Source organism: Oncorhynchus mykiss, chromosome 17 (genome assembly GCF_013265735.2).
Source record: "Oncorhynchus mykiss isolate Arlee chromosome 17, USDA_OmykA_1.1, whole genome shotgun sequence".
In the NCBI taxonomy this organism is placed as follows: Eukaryota; Metazoa; Chordata; class Actinopteri; order Salmoniformes; family Salmonidae; genus Oncorhynchus; species Oncorhynchus mykiss.
This window is the reverse complement of record NC_048581.1, coordinates 68,330,404-68,350,180: the sequence shown is the minus strand read 5'-3', so window position 1 is coordinate 68,350,180 and position 19,777 is coordinate 68,330,404. Positions and strand designations below refer to the sequence as shown.

The following is a 19,777-nucleotide window of genomic DNA, read 5'->3' as shown; positions in this document are numbered from 1 at the left end:
GCTAAGAAGAGATTGGATGACTCATCAGTTTGGGCATTTTACCTGAGTTCACAATTATTTAGACCAACCAAACTGTTGCTCTCCTCAGCAATGGAGAATAACAGACAGTGTCAGCATGGTAAATCTACAGTAGTAGTCTAGTTAAACACTGAACAAGACCAATGTCATAGCCTATCTGGTACATTCCGCAGGGGTTAGCCCTGAGAGCTAAATATGGGGATATCTTGTGCTAGACTACAGTCGTGGCCAAAAGTTTTGAGAATGACACAAATATTAATTTCCACAACGTTTGCTGCTTCAGTGTCTTTAGATAGTATTGTCCGATGTTACTATGGAATACTGAAGTATAATTACAGGCATTTCATGAGTGTCAAAGGATTTTATTGACAATTACATGAAGTTGATGCAAAGAGTCAATATTTGCAGTGTTGACCCTTCTTTTTCAAGACCTCTGCAATCCACCCTGGCATGCTGTCAATTAACTTCTGGGTCACATCCTGACTGATGGCAGCCCTTTCTTGCATAATCAATGCTTGGAGTTTGTCAGAATAGTTTTTTTTGTTTGTTTGTCCACCCGCCTCGAGGATTGACCACAAATTCTCATGGGATTAAGATCTGGGGAGTTTCCTGGCCATGGACCCAAAATATAAATGTTTTGTTCCCCTTTTGCCTTATGGCAAGGTGCTCCATCATGTTCCAAGGTCACCAAACTGTTCCTGGATGGTTGGGAGAAGCTGTTCTCGGAGGATGTGTTGGTACCATTCTTTATTCATGGCTGTGTTCTTAGGTGAAATTGTGAGTGAGCCCACTCCCTTGGCTGAGAAGCAACCCCACACATGAATGGTCTCAGAATGCATTACTGTTGGCATGACATGATGGTAGCGCTCACCTTGTCTTCTCTGGACAAGCTTTTTTCCATACGCCCCAAACAATTGGAAAGGGGATTCATCAGAGAAAATGACCACCCCAGTCCTCAGCAGTCCAATCCCTGTACCTTTTGCAGAATATCAGTCTGTCCCTGATATTTTTCCTGGAGAGAAGTGGATTCTTTGCTGCCATTCTTGACACCAGGCCATCCTCCAAAACTCTGACTCACTGTGCGTGCAGATGCACTCACACCTGCCTGCTGCCATTCCCGAGCAAGCTCTGTACTGGTGGTGCCCCGATCCCGCAGCTGAATCAACTTTAGGAGACGGTCCTGGCGCTTGCTGGACTTTCTTGGGCACCCTGAAGCCTTCTTCACAACAATTGAACCGCTCTCCTTGAAGTTCTTGATGATCTGATAAATAGTTGATTTTGGTGCAATCTTACTGACAGCAATATCCTTGCCTGTGAAGCCCTTTTTGTGGAAAGCAATGACGGCACGTGATTCCTTGAAGGTAACCATGGTTGACAGAGGAAGAACAATGATTCCAAGCACCACCCTCCCTTTGAAGCTTCCAGTCTGTTATTCGAACTCAATCAAATCAAATTTTATTTGTCACATACACATGGTTAGCAGATGTTAATGCGAGTGTAGCGAAATGCTTGTGCTTCTAGTTCCGACAATGCAGTAATAACCAACGAGTAATCTAACCTAACAATTCCACAACTACTACCTTATACACACAAGTGTAAAGGGATAAAGAATATGTACATAAAGATATATGAATGAGTGATGGTACAGAACGGCATAGGCAAGATGCAGTAGATGGTATCGAGTACAGTATATACATATGAGATGAGTAATCTAGGGTATGTAAACATAAAAGTAGCTAGTGATACGTGTATTACAAAGATGGCAAGATGCAGTAGATGTATACATATACATACGAGATGATTAAACATTTTAACTGGCATTGTTTAAAGTGGCTAGTGATAATTTTTTTTACATCAATTTCCATTATTAAAGTGGCTGGAGTTGAGTCAGTATGTTGGCAGCAGTCACTCAATGTTAGTGATGGCTGTTTATTAACAATCTGATGGCCTTGAGATAGAAGCTGTTTTTCAGTCTCTTGGTCCCAGCTTTGATGCACCTGTACTGACCTCGCCTTCTGGATGATAGCGGGGTGAACAGGCAGTGGCTCAGGTGGTTGTTGTCCTTGATGATCTTTATGACCTTCCTGTGACATCGGGTGGCGTACACATCATTTGTCTGTGATGTGTACGCCGAGGAACTTAAAACTTACTACCCTCTCCACTACTGTCCCGTCGATGTGGATAGGGGGGTGCTCCCTCTGCTGTTTCCTGAAGTCCACAACCATCTCCTTTGTTTTGTTGACGTTGAGTGTGGTTATTTTCCTGACACCACACTCTGAGGGCCCTCACCTCCTCCCTGTAGGCCGTCTCGTCGTTGTTGGTGGGGCCCCAGTGTTGAGGATCAGCGGGGTGGAGATGTTACCTACCCTCACCACCTGGGGGCGGCCCGTCAGGAAGTCCAGTACCTAGTTGCACAGGGCGGGGTCGAGACCCAGGGTCTCGAGCTTGATGACGAGTTTGGAGGGTACTATGGTGTTAAATGCCGAGCTGTAGTCGATGAACAGCATTCTCACATAGGTATTGACAGAGTGATCTCCAGCCTTGTCAACACTCACACCTGTGTTAACAAGAGAATCACTGACATGTCAGCTGGTCCTTTTGTGGCAGGGCTGAAATGCAGTGGAAATGTTTTTTGGGGATTCAGTTAATTTGCATGGCAAAGAGGGTCTTTGCAATTCATCTGATCACTTCATAACATGCTGGAGTATATGCAAATTGCCATCATACAAACTGAGGCAGCAGACTTGGTGAAAATTAATATTTGTGTCATTCTCAAAACTTTTGGCCACGACTTTACATCTCTAAGGAGCTTTTATAACACCAGCCCCCGTGTCGCATCACTTCATGTGTGCATTGTAGGGAATTAAAAGCAGCACTTCTTGCCTTCGTGAGTGGCTGGTGGTGTGGCTATATAGCTGGGATAATTACAGTTGTGCCACCGGCTGCAGACACTTATTAAGCCAGAGAAAGCAGCTCCTTCAGGCCGAGGGTGACCATGGTGAACACAGGGTCATGGGTACCCTTTCAACACACACCTTCTGCAAAGGCTGACTCATTCTGGAATTGCAAACAAGTGTATGTGCACCCGTGTGCACTTCCAAGGCAGTAGGAGAAACTAGCAAATCACAGCAAAGGCAACGTAATTGACTTGCTGTCTCAGTGACAAATTGATGACCCCTTTAGCAGCCTCTTATGGAGAGCAGAGAAAATAAGAGAGCGCCGCAGCAGTCGAAGTTGCTGATGTCCTGTGGAATTCAGATCATTAAGACAAATGTGCTTCTCTTGGACTATTGACAAACAGTACAGGACATATAGAGATACAAAAACACAACCTCCGACCAATCAACAGGCACTCAGTGTATTTAATTAATTAAACTCACACAAGAAGCAGGCTGCAACAGGCATTTTGATAAAGATGTTAGAGAGAAATACAGACAAACACACAGGCAGGCAGACGGACGGACAGACAGACCAATGGTCAGACGCAGAGAGGATGACGGCGGAGACTCGGCTACACTCACCACTCCACCTGCCTCCCAGCCCTTAGGGTAGCGATATGGGGAAGCTGTGGGTAATGATACCTGAGAGAGCGCCTGCGAGTGGGCATGTCCTGGCGGCGTGCCCGCCAAGTTAGGGTGTCCCTTTGTGTAGTCGTGAGCTGTGTAGGGAGGACCAGGGTGCCTCGGTACCTACAGCACACAGAACAAGATAAAGGACATCAGATGTCACTGAAGATATAGGAAGATAGAGGGCATATGCTTGTGTGTGTGCTGAGTTAAATGATATCCGGTATTTGTTAGTGTGCTGAAGCGGTATAATTTTGTCAAAGCATCACCCAGGGGATGTTCACAGTCACACACGCACAGGATTCCACAGGTCATTAGACCTGCTCCTGCTGAGGAATGTAAATAAGGTGCTAAGGCAGGGATTAACCCCTGTCTGTCTTTGTGCAGAGGAACAGACCTATGCAGGACATGAAGTGTGTTGTGCCCTGCTGTGCAGAATCAGGCTCTGCCCTGGCTGTGGAGTGCTGCCCTGTCTGTTCCTTTGCAGTGTTTGCAGGCAGTGTGCTTCGTGCTGTACTATCCCCATGCCCTGCCACTGTGCTGTACTGTACTGTGAGCTGTAACCCACTGCAGGTGTTGCTGCTGCAGCAAGCCTGGCACAGCAGATAATGCAGGCAGCAGGCAGGCCGGCCGGCCCACCTCTGCTCCCCTGGGCTTTGTGGTGCCTACATCGCTGCTGCTTCTGCACAGGAGCCTCTGTGCGGTAGAGGCAACACTCTTCTGTTTGTTGTACGACAACATCACTGTTGTCTCTGAACACTGGTTTACTCTCCCTAGCATCTCTCTGTGTGGCCCATTTCCCCTGGTTGACCCAGGATAAAGCAGCTAATCTGACTTCTGTTGCCAGAGAAGGAGTCTTTGCCAGTGACTGACTCCACTGACAGGCAATGTGACAGTCGGGGTGGGGGAGGGAGAGTCCAGAAAGCACCCCTCTCCTCAGCAGCAGAGAAGAGCCTTCCAGACTGCTAAACAACCCCAAGATGGGTGGTGAAGTGAGGGCAACTCACACACACAGCAGGGGGTAGGTGGGTGATGATGCTGACGGTTATTATGAATCACTATGTTGCAGAGGTGACAGCCATATCTTTCCAGCTGCAGACTGGGGTCAGTTAGAGAAGTGATCTCCCATCAGTTTCTGTCATACATTACACATATGCAACATTATACACAGACATACACCAGGCGTTTGTTTTCTAGATTTTATGTCAGAACTAAACAGACTGTGCGTCAGACCTGTGAGATGTGGTTGAGGTATGCTTGTGAGCTTCACAACTAGTGTGTGTGGTATGAGCGTATGCGTCTGTGGTGCAATAGGAATGTGTGCGTGTGGTGCAGGGTATGTACTCACGCTGTAGACGGCAGCGACACCGGGCTGTGTGGGGAAGATGCGGTCATCCAGGGATGGCTGAACCCGAGAGAACCTGGGACGCGTCATATTAAGGAAAATTCTGAAAAAGTGTCAACTTAAGGCCAAAACGGGTAAAAGGTGGGGGCATCAACAACCTCAACAGCAGCAGGAGCAGCACACATTCACATGCTTTGGGACATTAATGCACTGTTCTAAACAGTCTATGGCTAATAAATCTTGCAAAACCATTCAAGTCTTTCAATTCAAACATAGCAAGATTATCACATCTTTGTCCCCAAGTTTATCACATCTTTGTTCTCTAGTTCCTTTAGCAGGTTTTTAGCCAACGTTTCCCCATCCCCGACACTACTGCTGCCCCCCCCCATCCCCGACACTGCTGCCCCCCCCCTCCCCTAAAGCCTCATCTCCAAGAGTACACTGTGTACCTTTATCAGGGAGCTTGCATGTGTCAAAGGGAAATCCCAACATGGCTTTCCAAAACTCCTACTCTAGGAATGATCATGTTCCAGATGGCCCATTTCCATTTTACTCAAGGTACCAATTTCAAAGGTAATTTTAGAATCTATTACTAACTTAATAGGTCAATCGTGACAGCTGAAAATAAATTCCTGAAATGTACTGTCTCACATCTAGGCCTAGTTTACTTAAAGAGCCCCTTAACCAGGGACAGCCCGGTCTTTCTATTTCCTGATAGGGTTGTTACCATGTGATCACAGGTCATGACCGATGTGAATGCAACCTGATTAACTTTCACAAATTTCACAGTATTTACTGTATATTCATACTGTGTATATATTTCCAACATCACTACTTTTAATTACTCATTTGTTAACCTTTTTGGGATAGGGGGCAGCATTTTCACTTTTGGATGAAATGCGTGCCCAGAGTGAACTGCCTCCTACTCTGTACCAGATGCTAATATATGCATATTATTATTAGTATTGGATAGAAAACACTCTGAAGTTTCTAAAACTGTTTGAATGATGTTTGAGTATAATAGAACTCATATGGCAGGTGAAAAACCTGAGGAAAATCAAACCAGGAAGTGGGACATCTGAGGTTTGTAGTTTTTCAAAGCTTGGCCAACCTACACATTGAAATATGGATGAGGTTGCACTTCGTAGGGCTTCCACTAGATGTCAACAGTCTTTAGAAACTGGTTTGAGGATTCTACTATAAAGGAGGGGCTCATAAGACCTATGAGTCAGTGGTCTGGCAGAGAGCCTTGATCTCTTGATTCTCGTTCTCCCGACAGAGCTACTTCTCGTTCCAGTGCTTTTTCTGAAGACAAAGGAATTCTCCGGTTGGAACATTATTGATGTTTTATGTTAAAAACATCCTAACGATTGATTCCATAGATCGTTTGACATGTTTCTAAAGGACTGTAACGGAACTTTGAGTTTGTCTGGATTAAGTGCCTGCGCCTCATGAAGATGGATTACTGGGCTGAACACACTAACAAAAAGTGGCTATTTGGACAAACGATGGAACTTTATGGAACAAATCAGTCATTTATTGTCGAACTGGGATTCCTGGGAGTGCCTTCTGATGAAGATGAAAGGTAAGTGAATATTTATGGTGTTGTTTCTAACTTTGTTGATTCCAAAATGGCGGATATTCCTCTGGCTGTTTTGGGTTCTGAGCGTCGTTCTCAGATTATGCTTTTTCCGTAAAGTTTTTTTGAAATCTGACACAGCGGTTGCATTAACTTAAGGTATAGGGGGCAGCATTTTCACTTTTGGATAAATAGCGTGCCCAATTTCAACTTCCTGCTACTCATGCCAGGAATATAAGATGTGCATATTACTAGTAGATTTGGATAGAAAATACTCTGAAGTTTCTAAAACCGTTTGCATCATGTCTGTGAGTATAACAGAACTTATGTAGCAGGCAAAACCCCGAGGACTAACCGTTCAGATTTTGTTGTTGTTGGTCTCTGTCTGTTCAACGATTTCACATTGGCAAATTATATTTCTTAGGAACTGTTTTCAGTTCCTACCACTTCCACTGGATGTCACCAGTCTTTGGAATTTGGTTGAGGTTATTCATTTGTGCAATGAAGAAGTAGGCCATCTAGGAACTGGGTAACACTGTAGAGTGCGCAAGACGTGAAAAGTAGCATGGTTTGTTGTCTTCTTGTATTGAACACAGATAGACCCATCTACAATTTGATTGATTATTAACGTTTAAAAATACCTAAAGCTGTATTACAAAAGTAGTTTGAAATATTTTGGCAAAGTTTATGGGCAACTTTTGAAATATTTTGTAGTGACGTTGCGTTTTTTGGAAGCTGTTTTTTTTCTGGATCAAACGCGTCAAATAAATGGACATTTGGATATATATGGACGGAATTAAATCGAACAAAAGGACCAATTGTGATGTTTATGGGACATATTGGAGTGCCAACAAAAGAAGTTCGACAAAGGTAATGCATGTTTTATATTTTATTTCTGCATTTTGTGTAACGCCTGTAGAGTTGAAATATGCTACCCTCTTTGTTTACTATTTAAAGCCTTTTGAAAATCTGACACGTTGGCTGGATTCACAACGAGTGTAGCTTTAATTGAGTATCTTACATGTGTGATTTAATGAAAGTTAAATTCATAAAAATGATTTAAAAATCTGTCACGCTGCATTTTCCCTGTTTTTTGCCCAAGTGGGACGCAACCGTCCCCTATCCTAAAGAAGTTAAGGAGAAGTCTAGCTTTAATTCTGTGAATAACACTACTATCTTTTATCAATGTTTATTATGAGTATTTCTGCAAAATGGCCAGATGTTTTGGAATCAAAACATTGCTGCTCGTAAGGCAGGGTAGCCTAGTGGTTAGGGTGTTGGACTAGTAACCGGAAGGTTGCAAGTTCAAGCCCCCCAGCTGACAAGGTACAAATCTGTCGTTCTGCCTAGGCCGTCATTGAAAATAAGAATTTGTTCTTAACTGACTTGCCTAGTTAAATAAAAGGTAACAAAATAATAAAAAATAAAAGAGCCAATGTAAACAGATTTTTGGATATAAATATGCACATTATTGAACAAAAAATACAGGTATTGTGTAACATGATGTCCTATGAGTGTCATCTGATGAAGATCATCAAAGTGATTCATTTTATCTATATTTCTGCTTTTTGTGACTCCCGTCTTTGGCTGGAAAAATGGCTGTGTTTTTTCGACTTGGCGGTGATCTAACATAATCATATGTTGTGCTTTAGCTGTAAAGCATTTTTGAAATCGTACACAATGGGTAGATTAACAAGATGTTTATATTGAATTTTTTTATTGGACTTGTTCATGTGTTAAAGTTACATATTTCTAAAAAATATTTTTGAATTTCGCGCGCTGCCCTTTCAGTGGAATGTTGTCGAGGTGTTTCGCTAGCGGAACCCCTGCGCTAGAAAGGTAAATATTTTGATCAAGTGTACTGCACTGTTGAGACCTTGAAATTAAGCATTTCACTGTACCATTTACACCCTGTATCCTGTGCATGTGACAGTGATCAGGAGGATGAAAAGAGGGAGAGGGGAAATGCCAGACAGATAGAGGAGCTCAGTAACCTGCTCAGGCAGTTTGTTGGGTCTTAGAGGCACACACACTGGTCACATGATTTCAGGGAAATAGAACGCCTGGCTTTCTTCTTTCCCCTCTGACACTTTTTAGTTATTCCCTAAATCCCGCCCTCCTCCCCTCAATCCCGCTCTTTCCTTGCCTGCAGAGGCCCTCGTCTCCCCTGGCTTCCCGCCAAAACCAACACTCCTCCCAATACGTTTTATAACAGTGGAACTGGAGACAGCAGCTACACAGCATAACAAGGGTCTCCTATAGGTTTCCACACTTAATGCGCGCAGATCTACGCGTGTACTGGGTACTGGGAGTCAGATTACTCTAAACAATGTGCACCTTTTGGTAACATGGTACCTCACCGGTCCAGACTCCCAAATAGCAGCATTCACAACGGGGCCACAGAGGTTCTTGTTGTCTTCTCATTTGTTGTGAAAGCAAATTCAGTTGCCAGATGCGTCAATGGATTCACACGTGTTAACAAAATAGCCTCTTTATTGAGGTAAAATGTACTTACTATGACTGATGTGGTTGTCCCTCCTTGCTATTTTAAAGATGAATGCACTAAGTTGCTCTGGATAAGAGCATCTGCTCAATGACTAAAATGTAAATGTCTTCCCTTGCTAGCAAGTTGGCTAAACACTGCAAACTATGTAGCCATTTAATTTCCCACATCGCCATGTGAAATAATCTGATGTATAATGAAATAATATGCCCTGGCAAATATTTTTATACTTGCCGATGTAACCTACAACATTATGCCAATTTGATATGCTGTTTCAATGTATTCACTCTCATATTTCAAAATATAATGTAAAAAAGAGAAGAAGAACAAAAACAAATCTGTTTAAGTTTCCAAATAGGCTAGAAAGAATGTACCACTTCTAAACAAAATACCTTTTGGGGGGATTCTAATAAGGCTACAATGTTGTTTGGTTTATTGTTTGAAAAGTCGCTGAGATTATATTTGGTTATCAATGCAAAATAGGCCGCTTATTTAATGTCAATCTAAACCGAGACAGCAATCTTGAAATTGGAGGTTATTTTGAAGTTGATTAGCTTCCCACATCGGCACATTCCCACATAAATATTTGTATACTTGCTGGTGAAACCTACAACATTATGCCAATTTGGTGCGCTACTTCAATGTATTTAAAAACTAGAATGTCATCCTATTTTGGTCACATAGAAAAAGCACATCTCTCGCAGTTGTTTTTACCAATAGCCTGGAATAAATAGTTATTTCTTCTAAACAAAATACCTTTTGGGGAGATTCTAATAAGGCTACAATGTTGTTTGGTTTATTGTTTGAATAGTTGCTGAGATTATATTTACTTATCAATGCAAAATAGGTTACTTTGATGTAGAGCCTATAGATCAGATTAAGGAACCAAGCAAGTTTAATTGCCTACACAACCATGCCCCCATGGCTATACAAGGAATGATATGGCACATTACATTTTTCATGTGGTACCGAGTACAGAGAATGTCACAGCGCACAAGGAGCCACCCCTTTTGTGACAAAAAAAACGACACTGCGCTACAGTCTCCGTAGGGTATTAATAGCCCTTATGTGGAAGAAAAAATACAGTATGAAATTAAAATAAAACACTTGGAGCTACTAAATAAAGCCCCCCCCCAAAAAAGTATTGAGTGGAGATCCCTACTGCGAGTGTGACTTCATTAACCTTTAACATGGGCAGGGTGATGGCTGTAGCTACAGTCTAGGGATGAAACAGACAGGAGTGAATCCTGATGCGGTGCGGTCTTGTGTGGTGTGTGTGAGGGGCTGGAGGGAAGGAGGTAGTGACAATAAGGGAATCTGATTCGCAAGCAGCAAGGACGTTTCCTCCAGGGGTCAGAGGTTAGCAGGCCACGCAACGGCAGATGGTAAAATGATCAGATGAGACGAGACAGCTGACACCACCAGGGATTTGGCAGGAGGGACCACATGACTCTTACTGGAATTACAATTTGATCTGAGTCCTGCAATTGCTATGTAGTGATGAATTGCCGAACCAAATCCCTTCGCATGTGCAACACAAATATATATATATTTACACCTTTATTTAACGGAGACATGGCTAGCTGGGGACATGTTGTCGGAGTCCGTACAGCCAATAGGATTTTCCGTGCATTGCGCCAACAGGAACAAACATCTCTCTGGTAAGAAGAAGGGCAGGGGTGTAGGGTTTCATGATTAACGACTCATGGTGTAATTGTAACAATACACAATAACGCAAGTCCTTTTGTTCACCATACCTAGAATTCCTCAATCAAATGCCGACAGTATTTTCTACCAAGAGAACTCTCCTTGGTCATCGTTACGGCCGTGTATATCCTCCCGCAAGTGGATACGAGGAGGGCCATCAAGGAACTTCACTGGACTATGCAAACTGGAAACCATATATCCGGAGGCAGCATTTATTGAGCTGGGAATTTTAACAAAGCTAAATCTGAGAACAAGGCTACCTAAATTTTATCAGCATATCGATTGCAGTACACGAGCAACACACTAGACCACTGCTACTTTAACTTCCGCGATGCATACAAGGCCCTCCCTCGCCCCCCTTTTGGAAAATCTGACCATGACTCCATTTTGTTGCTCCCCTCCTATAGGCAGAAACTAAAACAGAAAGGGCCCGTTCTTAAGTCTATCCAACGCATCAAGATCACATGGACTGGGATATGTTCCGGGTAGCCTCAGGGAACAACATTGACGTATATGATGACTCGGTGAGCGAGTTTATAAGGAAGTATAAAGGAGATGTTGTACCATGTGGCTATTAAAACATTCCCTAACCAGAAACCGTGGATTGTTGGCAGCATTCGCACAAAACTGAAAGCATGTACCACCGCATTTAATCATGGCAAGGAGACTGGAAACAAGGCCGAATACAAACAGTGTAGTCATTCCCGCCGTAAGGCAATCAAACAAGTAAAGCGTCAGTATAAAGACAAAGTGGAGTCACAATTCAACGGCTCAAACACGAGACGTTCGTTTCAGGGTCTACAGACAATCACGAATTACAGAAAGATAACCAGCCCCGTCACAAACGTCTTGCTCCCAGACAAATTAAACAACTTCTTTGAGTGCTTTGAGGACAATAGTGCCACCGACAAGGGCCCGCTACCAAAGACTTTGTGCTCCCCTTCTCTGTGGCCGACGTGAGTAAAACCCTCACAGGGCTGCCGGCACAGACTGCATCCCTAGCTGCGTCCTCAGAGCATGTGCAGACCAGCTGGCTGGTGTGTTTACGGACATAATCAATCCCCATCCCAGTCTGCTGTCCACACACGCTTCAAGATGGCCACCATTGTTCCTGTTCCCAAGAAAGCTAAGGCAGCTGAACTAAATGACTACTTCTGTCATCATGAAGTGCTTTGAGAGACTAGTCAAGGATCATATCACCTCCACCCTACCTGTCCCCCTAGACCCTCTCAAATTTGCTTACCGCCCCAATAGGTTCACAGACAATGCAGTCTCCATCACACTGCCCTATTGCATCTGGACAAGAGGAATAACTATGTAAAAATGCTGTTCATTGACTACAGCTCAGCATTCAACAGCATAGTACCCTCCAAACTGATCATTAAGCTTGAGACCCTGGGTCTAGACCCCTGCCATGTGCAATTGGGTCCTGGACTTCCTGACGGGTCACCCCCAGATGGTGAAGGTTGGAAACAACATTTGCTGTCAACACTTTTCTGACCCTCAACACTGGGGCCCCACAAGGGTGTGTGCTCAGCCCTCTCCTGTTCTCCCTGTTCACCCATGACTGCGTGGCCATGCATGCCTCCAATTCAATCATCAAGTTTGCAGACGACACGAGTGGTAGGCTTGACTACCAACAACGACGAGACATCTTACTGAGAGGAGGTGAGGGGCCTCGGAGTGTGGTGTCAGGAAAATAACCTCACACTCCATGTCAGCTAAACAAAAGATGATTGTGGACTTCAGGAAACAGCAGAGGGAACACCCCCCTATCCACATCGATGGAACAGTAGTGGAGAGAGTAGTAAGTTTTAAGTTCCTCGGCGTACACATCACAGACAAACTGAATTGGTCCACCCACACAGACAGCATCGTGAAGATGGCGCAGCAGCGCCTCTTCAACCTCAGGAGGCTGAAGAAATTCGGCTTGTCACCAAAAGCACTCACAAACTTCTACAGATGCACAATCGAGAGCATCCTGTCGGGCTGTATCACCGCCTGGTAGGGCAACTGCTCCGCCCACAACCGTAAGGCTCTCCAGAGGGTAGTGAGGTCTGCACAACGCATCACCGGGGGCAAACTACCTGCCCTCCAGGACACCTACACCACCCGATGTCACAGGAAGGCCATAAAGATCATCAAGGACAACAACCACCCGAGCCACTGCCTGTTCACCCCGCTATCAACCAGAAGGCGAGGTCAGTACAGGTGCATCAAAGCTGGGACCGAGAGACTGAAAAACAGCTTCTATCTCAAGGCCATCAGACTGTTAAACAGCCACCACTAACATTGAGTGGTTGCTGCCAACACACTGACTCAACTCCAGCCACTTTAATAATGGGAATTGATGTAAAATATATCACTAGCCACTTTAAACAATGCTACCTAATATAATGTTTACATACCCTACATTATTCATCGTATATGTATATACTGTACTCTATATCATCTACTGCATCTTTATGTAATACATGTATCACTAGCCACTAACTATGCCACTTTGTTTACATACTCATCTCATATGTATATACTGCACTCAATACCATCTACTGTATCTTGCCTATGCCGCTCTGTACCATCACTCATTCATATATCTTTATGTACATATTCTTTATCCCCTTACACTTGTGTATAAGGTAGTAGTTTTGGAATTGTTAGCTAGATTACTTGTTGGTTATTACTGCATTGTCGGAACTAGAAGCACAAGCATTTCACTACTAACATCTGCTAACCATGTGTATGTGACAAATAAAATTAGATTTGATTTGAAAAGAGATGATCGTGGACTTCAGGAAACAGCAAAGGGAGCACCCCCCTATCAACATCGAAGGGACAGCAGTGGAGAAGGTGGAAGGTTTTAAGTTCCTCTGTGTACTGTACATATCACTGACAAACTGAAATGGTCCACACACACAGACAGTGTGGTGAAGAAGGCACAACAGCGCCTCTTCAACCTCAGGAGGCTCGACTTGAACCGAAAACCCTCACTAACTTTCACAAGTGCACAATTGAGAGCAGCCTGTCGGGCTGTATCCCCGCCTGGTACGGCAACTGCACCACCTACAAACACAGGGCTCTCCAGAGGGTGGTGCAGTCTGCACAACGCATTACAAACTACCTGTCCTCCAGGTAGGGCTGGGCGATATGGCCAAAATATCATAGCATGGTATTTTTCAAATTTGACGGTATTTTATGTTTTTGATTAATAAAAGTTCTAAATTTGCTTTATAAGTAGTGCGTGACCCTAGGGTGGCAACACATATATTCTAAATTATTTCAATGGGTCTTTCTCTATTCGGATTGTTTTATACTGTTCAATTCAACTTCAAACGAAAATAATTTCCTGCATTACCAGCACTCATTTTCAATCATTTCCACACTGCCACAATATGGGCAAAAATACTTGGCCTTATTTTTAACCAAATGTTGCCATTGCAATTTAGAACAAAACACTTGGGTGAACTTTTGGAATCATGGAAATATAATGTTTAATATAATTCTAGCTAGAATATAAATAATAGTGGGCACTTTGAATACAGTGTTGTTTGACATGACAACGAATGAAAATGCCATGGACGAGTTATTGTGACAGGGTGAAAACCAAAGTGGTGTTCAGTGTTTCCTAGGTGACCCTATAATCTTTGGCTACATTAAGTCTCTATTCATATAGCCAACATACTCATGCTTCACCTTTTCCTCTTTGATTTAGAAGATACTGGTGGAGGCATAAATCAGCATGTTGTTTGTGGAACAGTATTTGTATTAACTAGCTACGTTTGCTCTGACTAGCGATTAGCATTAGTGGCTAACACAATTTAGCTTAACTTGCTAAGAAAAGACAAACTAGCTGTTTGCAGATGTAAGAAACAAACTAATATTGTAATTATAGAACTCATGTGGATTTATATTAAGATCTAAGTGGAAACATCGTTGTCATCAACATTGTTGCATGTGCTGCATTGACCATGCAGACTGAACGCAAGTGCCTCGTGGTCAAGCAACAACAAATGCTCCTTGAGTGACAGGGGGCGGGGCTAGGTCTGTGTGGAAAGCGGCATGGAGATAGAGTGTGGAAAGGGATGACTCAAGTAGAGGAGTAAACTATAAAAATGGACGTTACACACAGCGTATCACATTTAACAAACCAAACATTCAAATACCGTTATAGAAAGTAAAGTAAAAACCCAAACCGGTTCGTGCATAAATACCGGTATATAGTTAAATATGGTATAGCGCCCAGCCCTACCTCCAGGATACATACACCTGATGTCACAGGAAGGCAAAAAATATCATCAACGACAACCACCCGAGCCACTACCTGTTCACCCCACTATCATCCAGAAGGCGAAGTCAGTACAGGTGCATCACAGCTGGGACTGAGAGATAGAAGTGGTTTTTCAATCTCAAGGCCATCAGATTGTTAAAACAGCCACCACTAGCACAGACAGGCGGCTGCCTACCTACAGACTTGATATCATTGGCCACTTAAATAAATGGAACACTAGTCACTTTAATAATGCCACTTTAAGAATGTTTACATATCTCGCATTACTCATCTCATATGTATATACTGTATCCTTCACTATCTATTGCATCTTAGCCACTCTGTCACTGCTCATCCATATATTTAAGACATATATTCTCATCCCATTCCTTTACTAGATTGTGTGTATTAGGTTTTGTTGTGGAATTGTTAGATAGATACTGCTGCACTAACAGGTAATGTCTGATCTAGAAACATAAGCATTTCGCTACACTCGCAATAACATCTGCTGACCATATGTAGGTGACCAATAAAATTTGATTTGAACTGTTAACAAAGGCCATATTATTTTAGCTACGCTATTTTGTTATACAAGCCCAATTCCACTGGGCCTTATAATTACATACATACCCACATATTACCCTCAGAGGCACTGGCACTAGGGCTGTGATGGTCATTACATTTTAGATGACGGTTACTGGTCAGCCAAATGACTGCAGTCCCCGAAGACTTGCTTGCTACAACACCTTGCTTGTTTCAGCAAGAAGAAACAAAACGCTGTAGAGAATTCATCCAAACAGACTCTGCCTAGAAGGCAAGCATCCCGTCGCCTCTTCACTGTTGACATTGAGACTGGTGTTTTGCGGGTACTATTTAATGAAGCTGCCAGTTGAGGCCTTGTGAGGTGTCTGTTTCTCAAACCAGACTCTCTAATGTACTTGTCCTCTTGCTCAGTTGTGCACCGGGGCCTCCCACTCTTTCTATTCTGTTTAGAGCCAGTTTGCGCTGTTCTGTGAAGGGAGTAGTACACAGCATTGTAAGATATCTTCAGTTTCTTGGCAATTTCTCACATGGAATAGCCTTCATTTCTCAGAACAAGAATAGACTGACAAGTTTCAGAAGTAAGGTCTTTGTTTCTGGCCATTTTGCACCTGTAATCAAAACCACAAATGCTGATGCTCCAGATACTCAACTAGTCTAAAGGCCAGTTTTATTGCTTCTTTAATCAGGACAACAGTTTTCAGCTGTGCTAACATAACTGCAAAAGGGTTTTCTAATGATCAATTAGTCTTTTAAAATGATCAACTTGGATTAGCTAACACAACCTGCCATTAGAACACACGAGTGATGGTTGCTGATAATGGGTCTCTGTATGCCTACATAGATATTCCATTAAAAATTAGCCACTCCAGCTACAATAGTCACTTACAACATCAGTGTCTACACTGTATTTCTGATCAATTTTATGTAATTAAAAAATGATTTTTTTGTGCTTTTCTTTCAAAAACAAGGACATTTCTAAGTGACCCCAAACTTTGAACGGTAGTGTTGCAGTTCTGAGGGTTATTTTTATTTTCATGACGGTCTTCAACCATAAACGTCAGTTACAAGGTTAACTGTAATTGTACCAGCACTAACTGGCACCCCCCATTCAACCCTGCAAGCACCAGCTACAGCCATGAGTTGCTGACCACACTAATTAGTAATTAGTCTGAGCTTCATTTAGTTTCTGCAGCGAGAGCGGATGAAAATATGTCATCTATTAGAGTTACAAAAGACCAAGGGATCAGATGAGAGAAAATTAATGTCTGTACAATTATGCACAGCCAGGTAATCAGCTCATTGCTACATGTGGCCAATAGGGACTGGATAACAAGTGAGCTTTAGCAACCTAGGCTACAACTTCATTAGAAAACATGTCATGTTTTGATGCAGCAGACAGAACACAGTGAAAGTAGGCAAGGGAAACCATGGTCTGCCCCAGACAACCTTTTTACATACATGTAAAACACTGATCTGTGAAGGGCATAGAAGGGCACCTATCACAGCTCAGTAGACACGGATGTTAACAAAAACCAACCCCTCTAAGTCACTCTGCTCCTTTGCCTCCTGCCAGGTCAGCCCAGACCTGTAACCTAACCCCTACGCCCATCTCAAGTACAGGTTCAGGTTTCCAGGCTCTGATACAGATCATCAGGTTCTGCAAGTCTAGTAGTTCATTACCAATAATTTTGGGGCAACTGCTACAGGCAATACCCGGCACTCTATCCCGATCCCTATTTTGCCTTTGAACGTACAGTAGCCAAGACCCTCCACTGACCAGTCCCATTTAGAGCCAGCAAAGGGGGAAAAGCCACCGTGTCCCTGTATCATCATGTAAAGCCACTTGTGCGGACTGTGTATGTAGGAGGGAGAGAGAGAGAACCGTGCTGATAGAATAAGAGAAAAGAAAGGGAGAAGTTCAGTGTTAGAAAGTCAAATCAGATTTTCTGCTGACTTGACTGTTCTGCAGACAAATTAGATCACCTAAAAAGTGGTTCTGTGAGAACATATTCAGGACAAAATCTCAAATGACCTTCTGAATCACCAGACTAAAACAGAATGCCCAGAGAAAAAGGAGTCACTTGCTAGAGTTAAAAATTCATTACACTTTACAATGACAAGGATCAGACAATTACTTTTGTTATAGAATTGATATGCTAAGTTTACTACAGCATCTTCTCCTCTACCCATCTAATAGCACAGTGACTAACCCTGAGGATCCCTTCCAGTCTGTAGTTGTAGCAGCCTGGAGCTATAGCCTACCTGAGGCTGAGTGCACTGGGTTCAGAGTGGAGGAACAGGAAGTGACTGGAGACAGCCAAGATGGTGCAGACACAAAACCACCCCTTCACTGTGCTCCTTTCCGCTGTCCCACCAGACCAGGTTCTCACTGCACTGAATAAACACAAGGTTCAAGACGCTGTCTGCTATGGCCTGGGACTGCCATCTCACTACAGTTACTACTGACAATGCATAGGAAGTTAGCTTATTCAGACCGCTTTAGCAGATGTTGGTTCTTGAGAAAATGTATGCTTGACTGTAATTTTAACGAGAAGTCTCCTGTGTTTAGTAAGAACCATCAGAGGTATTTAGAAATTATACCGAGGTATTTAGAAATGTTCAATACCTTCAATTTGTTTTGTTTTTTGGGGTGCCCTAAAGCTCATGCTATGCCACTGCTTATAACTAAGTTAATACATTCTCTCAACATCAGGGCTCCAGCTATGCATTTGGTTGGCTAACTTCATAGCAAACTGGTTAGCTTGCAAGATCAAGCTTCTTGGTTACAGCAAAGACAAATCAATCCCCTCCTGGATAAAGATCCCTGCTTCCCGAATTAGCTTCCCATTTGGAAAGAAATCATCAATTTCATAAAAATAAAATAATCTCAACCTACACACAATACCCAATCAATGACAAATAGAAAACAGATTCAGCCATTTTCTTTTGTTTAATCGTTAAAATTACAAAAACAGATTCGAAATTGAGCTCAGGTGCATCCTATTTCCAGTGATCATTCTTGAGATGTCTCTACAACTTAATTGAAGTCCACCTGTGGTTAATTCAATTATTTGGACATGGTTTGGAAAGGGCACACACCTGTCTATATAAAAGGTCACAGTTGACAGTGCATGTCAGAGCCAAAACCAAGCCATGAGGTTGAAGGAATTGTTCATAGAGCTCCGAGACAGGATTGTGTCGAGGCCCAGATCTGGGAAAGGGTACCAAAACATTTCTGCAGCATCCAAGAAAGTAGTGACATTCATCATTCATCAATGGAAGAAGTTTGGAACCACCAAGACTCTTCCTAGAGCCGGCCGCCCGGCCAAACTAAGTAATCAGGGGAGAAGGGCCTTGGTCAGCGAGGTGACCAAAAACCTGATGGTCACTCTGACAGAGCTCCAGAGTTCCTCTGTGGAGATGGGAGAACCTTCCAGAATGACAACCATCTCTGAAGCACTCCACCAAATCAGGCCTTTTCGGTAAAGTGGCCAGACGGAAGTCACTCCTCAGAAAGGCACATGACAGCCCGCTTGGAGTTTGACAAAAGGCACCTAAAGAGACTCAGACCATGAGAAACAAGATTATCTGGTCTGATGAAACCAAGATTGAACTCTTGAACTCCTGAATGCGTAGCGTAGCTTCTGGAGGAAACCTAGCACCAACCCTACGGTGAAGCATGGTGGCAACATCATGCTGTGGGGATGTTTTTCGGTGGCAGGGACTGGGAGACTAGTCAGAATCGAGGGAAAGATGAACGGAGCAAAGTAGAGAGAGATCCTTGATGAAAACCTGCTCCAGAGCGCTCAGAACCTGACTGAGGCGAAGGTTCACCTTCCAACAGGACAACAACCAAGACAACGCAGGTGTGGCTTTGAGACAAGTCTCTGAATGTTCTTGAGTGGCCTAGCCAGAGCCCGGACTCAAACATCTCTGGAGAGACTAGCTGTACAGTGATGCTCCCCATCCAACCTGACAGAGCTTGAGAGGGTCTACAGAGAAGAATGGGAGAAACTCCCCAAATATAGGTGCGCCGAGCTTGTAGCGTCATATCCAAAGGCTGTAATCACTGCCAAAGGTGGTTCAAAATACTGAGTAAAGGGCCTGAATACTTAAGTAAAATGTGATTTCAGTGTTTTATTTTTAATACATTCAAATAAATAAAAGCCAATATGGGGTATTGTGTGTGTGTGTGTATTGATGAGGGCAAAAATCTATTTAAATCAATTTTAGAATAAGGCTGTAACGT

The 19,777-nt window shown here is 43.2% G+C and overlaps 1 protein-coding gene across 13 annotated transcripts in view; it reads right to left on the bottom strand.

Annotated features, from left to right (window-relative positions):
- The window catches only part of LOC110494450 (eukaryotic translation initiation factor 4 gamma 3), a 73,642-nt gene that overhangs the window by 45,648 nt on the left and 8,217 nt on the right, over positions 1–19,777 (bottom strand). For 10 of the 13 annotated variants that reach the window (XM_036950503.1, XM_021569507.2, XM_036950506.1 and 7 more), the window contains exons 2-3: positions 4,933–5,032; positions 3,540–3,707 (exon numbers count right to left, since the gene is read on the bottom strand). In XM_036950503.1, the coding sequence (XP_036806398.1) occupies positions 3,540–3,707; positions 4,933–5,032 (268 nt within the window). The remainder of the gene's footprint in view (positions 1–3,539; positions 3,708–4,932; positions 5,033–19,777) is intronic. The other 3 variants (XM_036950512.1, XM_036950510.1, XM_036950514.1) reach the window with 3 other exon arrangements.